This window comes from Blennius ocellaris (assembly GCF_963422515.1).
Source record: "Blennius ocellaris genome assembly, chromosome: 2".
NCBI classification, from domain to species: Eukaryota; Metazoa; Chordata; class Actinopteri; order Blenniiformes; family Blenniidae; genus Blennius; species Blennius ocellaris.
Genome location: NC_137651.1, coordinates 21,407,103 through 21,419,603, shown reverse-complemented (window position 1 = coordinate 21,419,603; position 12,501 = coordinate 21,407,103). Strand labels below are relative to the sequence as shown.

Genomic DNA, 12,501 nt, shown 5'->3' with positions numbered 1-12,501 from the left:
CTTATGTGCGTCAATTCTTATCGGAAGTAGTTGCGTCAAGGTGAATTTACGTGGACTTTTGAACCCCCCTTTTCGGTCTTTAAAAAAATAAACTACAGTCACAAATTGGTAATCTTCAGCGGGAAATTTCTTTAAGTGTTGAATAAACGTAAAAGAAAGCAGTATAAAATGAGCTCCGTGCTTTCATTCTGAAGGTTGAACGGAAGTGTGTGCGGTGTCATTGACTCGGGTGGAAGGCGGAGTTGACGGAGATAAATTCCGCTTTGAGAAGCGGCGCAGCCAGTATTAATTCTGTTTCCCTGGAATAAAGACCGTTCGCGGACCACCCTCCGCATCGGCTTTCAAATCAAGAGCTTTGCTCCACTTTCGACTCCGGGACTCTTCAAGCAGTTTTCACCTGATAGGTAAGAACTGACGGGTTTTAACGTCCACTTTAATGAACATATGGGCTCAATATACAAGCGTCCTGTCGTTAAAACTGTTAACACTGCATTAAACTCCAGCTTTTAGATCGAATTGAAAACAAAACAAAAAAACTTAGCTAATTCAAATTGCATTTTATAGCCCTAACATTTAGTTTTTGTTTTTTCTTTTTGTTTTTTCTTTCCAAAAATAACTAGTTGCGTTTATGTGACCTGCGTTACAATCGTAAACATAGTGAGCTTAAAAAAAACCAACAAAGAAAACAAAGAAAACATTAAAAATAATAATTTTAGACAACCGATTTTATGACATCCATATATTGTTTGTTCAACAATATTATTTTACCTATTTAAGCAAAATTATTGTTCGATTGTTTTCATATGTAACTCAAAGTACTCTTCAAAATCTACTCATAGTATTTTTAACTATCACATTGCTGATGTATATAATTAAGAAATACCCAAATACTGCGAATATATCTGATATTGAGGAGTTCATTTGGATATGATTTTATACCTTCAAACTAATGTTTTTGGACAACCACTCGGATTTATGAAAACTTACATCATGGTGACTTGCTTTGTCAACACAAAACTGGACTTTTATTAGTTGAAAGACATTGATTTCTTCACTAATGAATGCCAATGAGAATTGCGTCCATGCTCTCTTGCAACTTGTGATTTTAAAAAAAATATAAGAAGCTGAGACCGAGTCAAGTGCCAGTCAAGTCAACTTTATTTATATAGCACACATTTTGAAAAGGTTTACCAAAGTGCTTTACAGTTCATGAAGGAAAAAAAGGACAATCTGTGAGAAAATATACAAATTGCCATATACCAAAGTGTCAGAGCGCAACTAGAATTGGAAGGCATATAGTACATATGTGTCTTCAGAGGGTATCAATAGACCTTGCGGTTCTAATTTGAACAGGTAAGTGGTTGAAGGGGCTGAGAGGCCGATTCAAGATAAAGACTTTGGAAATGTGGCTCGCTCTCGAGTACTGCAACACTACTACATGATGTAACATTTATTTAAGCATGTGGAAAATTAAATACTGGAAAAGTACTTAGAATACAAGTAATGTGAGTATTTGTAATAGTGATGTATCCACCACAATACGATTGTTTTATGGAATTGTACTATGAGTCACCATATAAAGAAGGTACTGGTGGTGACTCCTGCATTTCTTCACTCTTCTCCCAAACTATCCCTCTCACAACAGGTGATTAAGTAGGTGTGGTGAAGGAGGAAACAGGCACTGTAGAATCAAGAGAAATGTCTACTTTCAATGTGTTTAATAGGTCAGCTTTAAGGTACTTTTCCTGCTAGTAACACGCTATAATGTTCCACAGGAGTAGAATAAGAGAGTGATTCCATTTTCTATTCTGCTGAAGTCTTTCATCAATTCTTTTTGATTCTCATTTGGAGAAACTGAGGACAAACAGGTCAATTAGCCTCAACTCTGTGTAGTTTAGAAGTAACATGACCTTATACACACACAAACAACAGTGAGGTCTTAAGAGGCCCACAGCTTAAAGCTGTATGAACAGCAGACGACGTGGTGTTGGGTTGAGAATCACTCTGGAGCGGATCGACAACACGAAATTCCTTCAAACTGCTGCGTGTGTAAGTGTTTCTGCATCGGTAGTATTTATTACATTTACAGTTACATGGCAGAGCCAGTCCAGCTCACAAGATAGTGAAAGTGTTGAAAAGCTGTATAATGCGACCCTTTTAAGATGAGTCTTCTTTCAAAAATATGCTGATGTGTTTTTATGCATCATTTTTCGACAAGGATTTAGGGAGGCGTTACAGAGGAGCTGTGACAGATTTGATTCAAACTAAGCCTCATCAGAATTGTATTTCTAATCTCTTCTAAATAAGAATCAGTAACTCAAAATAACCTCCAGTATCAACCTGGAGTTAAATGACAGAATTTTATAAACTGAGTCTATCTTCATGATATTCCTGAATAGCTGGGATACATTTACTATCATCATAGACCAAAAACAAACAAAGAAAAAAGGTTTTTGTAAATGTAGTTTGGTTGGATGGGATTCTTGTACCTGCCTCAGTGGCAAAGCGCAAAGACTACTGTCCTAAGAGGCCATTTAAAAACTTTTTTTTTTTTTTTTTTTCCTTCTCCGATTATTGGTGTGTAACTCATCCCTCATGGACCATGGACACAAAAAGCACATACAAATGTGCAGAAACTTTGGGAATAGTGTGCTGTGATTTGGATTAATAATTCATCAAACTGTTTCCGAATAAATCACAAAAAACTGTAAAAAATAAATAAATAAAAAATTCCCATATAAAGCAGATGGGAGAGGCACCTCCATGGAGGGAGGTATCATCAAAGGATGTCAGCAGCGAGAGGCAGGCCCTCAACATTTCCTCTAAAGTTTTCTAGTTCAAACTGCCTTTTACTGTGGTTTTCAATTTTGAATCAGATTTTTAGCTGCTAATTTGTAAACAAAACCAGTCCAGTTTGTTCCTGCTGTGATGGTGCAGGACAAAAGAAGAAAAAAACCCCCAACAGAGTTCAAGTTTATAAAAAAATAAAATAAAATCAACATCAGGCTTTGAGTCCGGCTGTTATGGCGAGGTCGGCTCTGCCTCAAAGGGTAATGCTGAATCATTCTCCTCAAGTGGTTCTGAAACATTTAATTTTCTCTAAATTTAAAACAAAAGAAGAGAGCCCTTCGAGTGTTTGCGGTCATGGACAGCCTGCTGTGTTTAGATGAGTAAGAGGTACACCATTTAAAAAATGACTGGTTTTCTGTCATTGACTGGTTAAGTTTGTCCTTTCTCTCGCAAGGACAAACTTAATTGTCCACCACGTTTTGGCAACGCGGCTATTCAGTGATTTACATTAACGGGCAAAGGTTAAATGGCAGTTAGTTTAAAAGAAAATAACTTGCTGTACACATGCGCTGGTCTGTCATCACTGTGTGTTTCAGTCTGATTCGCTCACGAGGTTCGGCTAAAATTTCAGCCTGTTGCATTTGTTTTCCCATTTCCGATCATCATCCACATGGAAACGCACTGAAAACAATGTAGTTTTCACATCAGGCTTCTCATTCCTGCCATTTAAAAAAAAAAAAAAAAGAAAGTGTAATGCAATCACACTAGCATGCATAGAATTGTATGAAATGAACATTCAAGCGGTTGCACTTTATCATACAGGCCCTCTCAGTATGCGGCGAACGTGAGAAATGTGGCTCCACTGATAAGATGAAGGCAAAGTGCATGTATACTTTGTTAGAACAAAGAGCGATGGGATTTAAAAGATTTAGCAGCAGGAGCAATATTCTTTTGACCCTCCATTGTTTTTGTTGTCGTTGCATTCATGCATGTGCAGAAAAGCTAGTTACTATGACGACAGTAATGCACATTCCAGAAAAATTTAAAGTGCAGTTTTCAGTGATTGCTTTTGTGTAAACGACCAAAATGCAAAGAAAATAAACTATTTTCCATTTAGATTGTCGCATAAACAGACCCTCAGTTGGAGGATAATCCTCTGAAATATTAATATTGGCAGTAGAAGAATACATTTATGAAGTACTGAAAATAAGTCAAAACAAGTGAGATGAGATAAATTACCAACGTGCAGATGACTCGGCAGCTTATGTTCAGAAATTGGATCAGTTGTGGCATCTATGGAAGTTTTGATTCCTTTCTACAAGTTTGCAGATTTTAACTAAAGAAAGACATTGAAACCTGATTATTTAAAACATAAATCCAACCTGCTTATAGAGCCAATTATAGTCTCTCCACAAAGTCCATGAAAACACTCCAATAAACTCTTTCTCTGTGAAGTATCGGGACTTTTGAGGACACTCATCACATACAAAGAGGTTCCCAAACAATCCGGTTTAGAAGCACAGACACTTTAGAAGGATGGATGATATAGACACTGTCAGGTTTTCTTCCAACTTGGATACCTCGGACCAAGTTTTATTTTTCAGAGGAAACTTCCCTCTTTATTGAACTGCTTCACCAGTTCATGACATTTGCTTCACTCGTCTGGTTAGTCTCGCTCAAAGTTGGGGAGCTCAGGTGTTTAGACTCTTTGGGCGTTTCACCCCCTCAGGCCCTCTCTGAGCATAAACTCTGTCTGTTATGTTGCTAAGCTGGTAGCCAGCATGAAGGGTGATTTAAAAGGAAAATGGTCAATCATTACTGACCTGTGGTCACCCTCACGAGACTCCCAACAACCACAATGAAGGCCTGCCAAACAAAGTAGAGCATCAATGAGCCACACCTCACACCCTGCGGTCCACTAGTGTAAAGAACAATGAACCATTGTCGTGTGACAGCTTTAGTGACACATCAAAAGAGTTTAAATACCTGAGCTCCACATCATTTAGGGTCTGTTTACACAGCAATGATTTCAAGTGAAAACGCAAAACTTCCCTTTGCTTTTGGGTGTACATGACAACGGTGCTATATACGAAAAAATATATTGTGCCACCCTAATGCGAACTATAGAAATACGTTTAAAAGATAAAAGTATTTAGGAACATGACACATCTGAGAATCCGTGTGGACTTTGAACATGGCGGAGGTTCATCCTAACTACTTTAAATTCTGTCTCTTCTGTTGGTGCAGGTTCTGCAGGCTTCACCATGAAGCACCTCCCCTTATTGTGCCTGTATGCATTGGTGAGTGTGTACGGCGTGCAGTCCCAGGCCCCCACCTACGGTGAACGGGGCTCTGATCTTGGCATACAGGTGTTTCAGCAAGTAGTCCGCTCCAAGCCCCTGGAGAACGTGGTGCTTTCCCCCCACGGAGTGGCTTCTATCCTCGGCATGCTGCTACCTGGAGCCCAGGGGGAGACGAGGAAGCAGCTGCTGAGTGGACTGCGCTACAAGAAAAATGGTGAGTGATGCTTCTGCCTGGAGACTGTTTCGTTTTTGAAGTACAGCCACCAGATCTGAGGATGGACTTCATCCACACCTCCATCCAGCACCATTCATTCTACCATCGGGTTATTTACTTGTCTGTATGTGAAGCAGTGTTTGACGGATACGTTAAAACTTGACCTGGTCTGCCACAGGCCCTTACAGGATGCTGAGGAAGCTGCACAAGACCTTGACGGCCAAGTCCAATCAGGACGTCGTCTTGATCGCCAACGCCATGTTCAGGCAGAAGGGCTTCTCCATGAAGGACTCTTTTCTGGAAGCCAACAGAGCCAACTTCCAGTGTGAGGCCAGAGGCCTGGACTTCAGCGATGCTCAAGCAGCAGCAGACGAAATCAACGAATGGGTCAACAACAAGACCAAAGGTGGGGGGTCAGGGTCTCCACTGGACCTAGTGAAGCCACTATTTTCTGATTGTGTTTAATAATGCATATGTTATTATTGCAAGTCTGTGGTATCAGTGAAAATAATATCCGCATCAGACTCGATGAAGTGAGATGGAAAAAAAAAAAAAAGAAAAAGCTTATTCATGGTCAGTGAAAGACTACCGACGCCAAATCTTTTTGTCTTCTGAAGATCGCATCTGAATTGTAGCCTTTCATTCCAGAAAATCTGGACAGAAGCGTTTTATACCCAGTGATCAAAGTTATATTTGTCTTGCAAATAACTGTATTTGTTTCAAAGACTAAAAAGCTTTTTTTTTTTACTGTCCAGATTTAGGCTTTGTATGTAGTTCAATCCTGAACTTTTAAAATGTCCTTCTTATTGACATTTGTACATATATACACAATCATGTACACATTGTATGGATAAATGTACGCATGTCTCTACGGCTGTAGTCGTATAGTATATAAAGGCACTCATTCCACACAAACAATGATCATGTCTAAAAATGAAGACGCAAACCTTATTTAATCCTCACCCTTCTATATCTGAACTTTCTATTCAATATCATCCTGAATCATAAAAACCTTGTCATTGGTGTAACAGAATAGTAAACACAGTGAAACACATCTTTTTCAAAACTGCAACCTCACATCTGTCCTGACTTTTGGCTCAGTGAAATTTAAATTGAAGGGTGTTTGGTTTACTGGATCAGCCAACACCTTGCAGGCACAGACGCTCAACAATGCAAAATCATTTGCAATGACCACCGGTAAGTTTTGTAACCAAATGAAATGAAATTGGACAATTTCCCAGAGCATCGCGGTTGGTTCACTGCCTTGAGGTCGTCTCAGCATCTTTGAGAGAGCTGCCACCTCTTACGGAAAGTCTAGTTTTTGCGGTCACACAACAAATAGAACCACATTTCAGTTGCAGCGGGTTTTTTTTTTTTTTCATATCAACCGATCTATGAGTGTTTTCTGCTGTGTTGAACTTTTCCTCTCTCTGCAGCTGCATCATTCCGTCTTCATTCGTGCTGCGAGGAATGCGAGCGATGCTTTAAAATCCAGACACCTGCTGGTCGAATAATGATCCTCTGTGGCACATTTATCCAGGTCACATCCCCAGTCTGATCAAAGCAGACATGCTGGATCCGGCTCTGACCCGCCTGGTGGCTTTAAACTCCATCTACTTTAAAGGCCTGTGGAAGTCGCGCTTCCAGCCAGAGGACACCAAGATGAGGGCTTTCACCGCGGGGGATGGGAACGTGTATAAAGTCTCCATGATGTCCCAACTGTCAGTCTTCAACATAGGTGAGTGACTTAGACGAACTCAAAGTTCTGTTTTATGTCGGTGTTCGGCTGGAAATGGTTTCTTTAGTAGGTCCATTTATACACTTTAGCACAATCTGTAAAACAACTCTTCCAAAGCTGTAGTTTTTGTCAACAGTTAGAAATACCATCATTCTGCTTTATTATCAGAATATGTTGTAACATGTGGAGTATACCACACTAGATTACTGTATTTTCAGCTGGTCATGTGAAGTGATTTTTATATGAAAATATACCAATCTTGGACCACAAGATGTCACTGTAGGACCACAGAAAGCTGCTACAGTACCACAGACAAAACATCAACACTACCATCTTTAACTGACAAAGCAAAAAAAAAAAAAAAAAAGTCTCCTCAAAGTAAAATCTGCACAGCAGAAGTTAGAATAATGGTAGAAAACGGAACGAGTTCAGAATGTGTGAGAAACTTGTGAGGGACTGGAGAAGAGCAGAGAAACTGTTCCGGTGGTGAAGAAAACAACTTAAGGTTAATTGTGTTGAAAGCTGAGAAACAAATTTACAGAAGGTTTTGGAACCAAAAGCTGCAGGATTATCAATCTGGACATGGGGGGATGAAAAAATTTAATTGGTGTATCATTTTAATGCAGCAATCATAACCTTTCTTTTTTTTGTTGTTGTCAGGACTCAATCGTCCTGGAATATAATGAAGATCATAAAATAAGTGAAGCTGCACTCAATTCTGCTGCGTCATTACACCATTTTAATTTTAATTTTAATTAATTTATTAGTGTTGCTACAAGCTGGTTGGGACGTGTCACAGCCGCAGCATATTATTGAGTCCTGTGTGAAATGAAACGATGTCCCAGTCAGTGTTCTATATTTAGAGGAGCAGTCATGGAGAGACTGGATAGATTCAGCCGATCTGTTTCTACCATGTTTACTTTACACACACACACACACACACACACACACACACACACACACACACACACACACACACACACACACACACACACACAGACTTGAGGTGATGATTTTCTCACACTTTGTGTTGCTGTTAAGTTTAATAGCTGTATAAAGCGTTAAGGCAGATGTCTCTGGTTTGAGGCCGATACTGCTGTCCTCTTCATAAAACGGCAGTTTTCATTTTAAAAGTGCAATAATTGTGCTCTTGGCAGCTCCATTTGCCGTTTTCTCGGAAAGATGAATGCTTCCCCGCCAGGAAATTCGCAGCTTGTTTAAACTTTAGTAAGAAGAGTGGGCAGCGAGCGATCGTCATCCTGATTCAAACAAAACACTTTCACACACAGTCATGCAGACTCACGCACACGCATCATCCAACGCTTTGTGTCATGCATATGAATAAAAACAGGATGCAATGAGTTGCAATCCACTTAAGTAGATGTTTGTCCTCAAACTTGAAAATGTGACTCTTTTTTTTTTTTTTTTTTTTTTTTAATTTGCAAAATTGGGACAGCTGCAAAAAAAACTGAGCAAGTGGACATGGTTTCACCGATAGTCAGCCGTAATTGGCTCAAGCCCTCAGTGGTCATAAATGACATGAAGCAGTGTAGGAGATGGATAAATTGAGCGATTATTGTGTAGAAAAGGAACATTTTTCTTCCATCTCCAGGAACATGAATTGCATTGTACAAAAAAAGCCTCAAAATCGTGGAAGAATTTCAGAACAGCATCACGCAACGTGAGATTGCTTATTTCTTGGTGATCTCTCCGTCTGCAGAGTGTAATATTAAGAGATGATTAGAGAAATTAGGGGGAAAAAAATTATGTTGTTGTGGAATCTGCTGCAAGAGCTCACGTGTGTGAACATGTGGAGAGACACTTCTCTTTGTGTCCTACAAAGACTGCAAAGAAGAGAAAGTATGCAGAGTATGAGAGTCACTAAAAGAGAAGATATCAGACAAAGCGGAATACGTCCTCTCTCTCTTTGTCCCTCATCTGTTGAACAGTGTGGTTCGGACCTGAACAGACACTTAAGCGTAAAACAAATCCCCTCTGTCCCCGTGTCACTCTACCAGGAGTTGCCACCACGCCGCAGGGCCTCAAATACAAGGTGATCGAGTTGCCGTATCACGGCAACACGGTGAGCATGCTGATCGTCCTGCCCTCCGACGAGGACACGCCTCTGTCCAGAGTCGTCCCGCACATCAGCACCGCCACCGTGCACAGCTGGACCAAGATGATGCACAGCAGGAAGGTTCGCCTGCTCATCCCCAAGTAGGAAAACACACACATGCACACACACGCTTGTATTGATATGCTTGATTTTGTGTGAATGAATTAGTTTTCATGGGTTTCTGTGTGTGTGTGTGTGTGTGTGTGTGTGTGTGTGTGTGTGTGTGTGTGTGTGTGTGTGTGTGTGTGTGTGTGTGTGTGTGTGTGTGTGTGTGTGTGTGTGTGTGTGTGTGTGTGTGTGTGTGTGTGTGTGTGTGTGTGTGTGTGTGTGTGTGTGTGTGTGTGTGTGTGTGTGTGTGTGTGTGTGTTCCAGGTTCACTGCTGATGCCGAGGTGGATCTGGAAGCTCCTCTCGCAGCTCTGGGAATCACAGACATGTTCAGTGAGGACAAAGCAGACTTCAGTCACCTCAGTGAGTGAAAGCAGAGCCTTGGCTCTCAGACCTTCAGCATCAACATTTTAAAGATGCTCTACTCGAAATCTTTAAACTATACTGCCCTTAAAATGATTCACTTCTGTCACAGAGAATAAACCAGTACATAGAATCCAGACCATCGCCACTGAATTCCACTAATTTCCAACCCGCATTTGCCCAAATCGACCTCACCAAAGTTGATGTTTACAATTAAATCCGAATTTCAGTATTCAAGCCATGAGAATAATCTTAACTGTTGTGAAAATTATCTTTCATTGTTTTCCAGTTGCAAATCAAGATCTCACAATATCAAGTGTACAAACAGGATCTTGTGCTCACAATGCCTCTGGGATCTTCTGGAGATTCTGTTACCGCAACATGTCAACAAACCTTGGTATGTTCTGTGAAATTTACTTTCCCAGAATCCACACAAGGAAAAATTTCAAATTTCGCGGAACATCTCCGGGTTTGTTGACAGAAACCCGCGAAGATTCCCGAGGCATTGTGTCACAAGATCCCGTTTGTACACTTGATCTCGCGAGATCACGATTCACACTGGAAAAATGATTAGTGATCGGTTTCACACCATTTGAGACTATTCTCGTGGCTCGAATACTCTCTGAGAAGGTCTGGCTTTATTTCGGGCTGAATCGGTCAAATGTTGATATTTTCGCTGAAGCTGCTGCAACACTATCTTTTTTTTTGGGGGGGGGGGGTCCTAAATAAAATTTTTCCTACGTGTACTCTGGTAGAATAACTTTAACAGGCACCTATTTGAACCACAGGCAGATCTGTGTGTTGGCTGTTTACTGCTGAGTTTGTTAGATTGATGAATAGTGTCTGAGTGTCCAGTGCGAAAACTGAATCATCTTCCTCTTGAGGAGGAACGAAAGGAACAGAGCTTCAGTGCCATCAAGTGGTGGACTCATTAACTTCCAAGTCAGACAGATGAGGATTTTCACTCTTCATCTTATGGTGTTTGATACGAGCTGCACGGTCGGGATGACTGTGTAAACCAGGGATGTGAAATTAGTTTTCGTTCAGGGGCTCATAGAGCCTGATTTCATCTTGAGTGGGCTGGACCAGTAAAATAGTCCCATAATAACCTTCAAATGTAAGGTTTCTCTTTGTTCTAACACAGAGTACACACAAAATGTCTATATTTTCACAAAACCAAACAATCGCTACAGAAAATTATGACGATGTCAAAATAAAGCAGAATTTAATGAAGCCTTCTGGTGTCAAACAGTGAAATGTCCAAAAATCGGTGGCCGATTTTGGCCCACGGGCCTTATCTGTGACACCCCTTGTGTAAAACTGACGGGAAATAATGGAATGATTTGTGTTCTCAGGTACGGAGCCTGTGCACGTGTCAAAGGCGCTCCAGAAGGCCAAAGTTATCGTGAATGAAGACGGAACGAAAGCAGCAGCAGCTACCAGTGAGTATGCCTGTGAATGACCGAGAATATGTGCAACTTGCATCAAATGTTAAAACCTGAACAACAACCTGCGTGTGGGTGCGTGTGCGTGTGTGTGTGATTTATGCCACTCTTTAAAAAAAAAAATGCTTAATGTGTATTTTTGTTTAAACTCTTCATAGCTTATAGTTTGATTTAAAAATAAATAAATAAATAAAAATAAAAATAAAAATCTAAATAACCTACAATCTGCACTGGGGTTCTGCAGAATACAAGTTTTGAGTACCAGCTCTTGCTTCAAGTGGATGTCATTTTCATTTCCACCGCTAGATGTCACTATATCGTCCACACTGCACCACTAAAGGTGATACAGAATTAGAGAATTAGTGGCGATCACAGGGTTTTTTTTGCTGTTGTTTTTTTTTTAACTTGTCATGTTTTTTTTGTGTGTGTTCAGCTGCTGTGTTGCTGACACGGTCCTCCCCGCCATGGGTCTCTGTGGACAGGCCGTTCCTCTTCCTCATCAGACACAACCCCACCGGTACACGCCGTAGTTTACTTAACAGATCTGTGGAGGAAAAAAAGAACAACTCTGATGTTTTGTTGTCGTCTGTCTCCAGGTACCATCCTCTTCATGGGTCAGATGAACCGGCCATGAGTCCAGCCGTCATCATCACTACAATCACACACACGCATGCACACACACACACACACACACACACACACACACACACACACACACACACACACACACACACACACACACACACACACACACACGCGCACTTGGCTGTAGACCTATGTATAATGTGGACATATATTTGTTTTAAATATTGCTTTTTAAGTTCACAATTTTTCCTGTCAGGCATAACATGCTGTATAAAATGTTTTGCAGACTAAATCTTTTCCAGCTGTTTAAATTTTTTTATACACTTTTTTTTTTAATTTCTTACATTTTTAAAAAACTTTGAATGTCACTTGTGTGTTTCCTGAAGTCATAAGTTTGTGTTTTATGTTTCTCTTTGACGTTTTTATGTCTCATGTGGTCGTAGCTCCTAAGTTTTCACTCCTAAGTTATGACGGCGTTCATCACACCGTCAAGACTTTACATTCATTTTAAACTGTGTTCTTTTTTTTTCCAGCAAAGGGAATGTTCTGTTGTGATACTTGCTTCACTATTGACAACAAATAAAAACATATTTATAACATGTGACTTTTTTTTCTTTCTTTACGGTTGGTTTCATTTTTTTGGTCCTTTAGAAGCTCCATATAAACACCAGTGTGTTGCAGAAACACACTGCACTCACATGTTTTCATGCTTCAGGTACAATCGCACAAAGGAGCCAACTCAAAAAATAGGTGGAGCCTCACAAACATTACAAATACAAATAGATTTGGCAAGTTCTGCAAAACTGACTTGAATTTTAAGGTGTCGGTAAAATTTGTGAG

The 12,501-nt window shown here is 40.3% G+C and overlaps 1 protein-coding gene across 1 annotated transcript; it reads left to right on the top strand.

The window, feature by feature from the left end:
* Window positions 1-267: 267 nt before the first annotated feature.
* On the top strand, window positions 268-12,260 carry serpine2 (serpin peptidase inhibitor, clade E (nexin, plasminogen activator inhibitor type 1), member 2). The gene is made up of 9 exons (XM_080513589.1): window positions 268-404; window positions 5,038-5,307; window positions 5,486-5,713; window positions 6,848-7,045; window positions 9,064-9,262; window positions 9,534-9,631; window positions 10,987-11,073; window positions 11,510-11,593; window positions 11,673-12,260. Exons 2-9 carry the CDS (start codon window positions 5,055-5,057, stop codon window positions 11,708-11,710), a joined length of 1,185 nt encoding a protein of 394 aa, XP_080369715.1. The 5' UTR covers window positions 268-404; window positions 5,038-5,054; the 3' UTR covers window positions 11,711-12,260.
* Window positions 12,261-12,501: the final 241 nt, after the last annotated feature.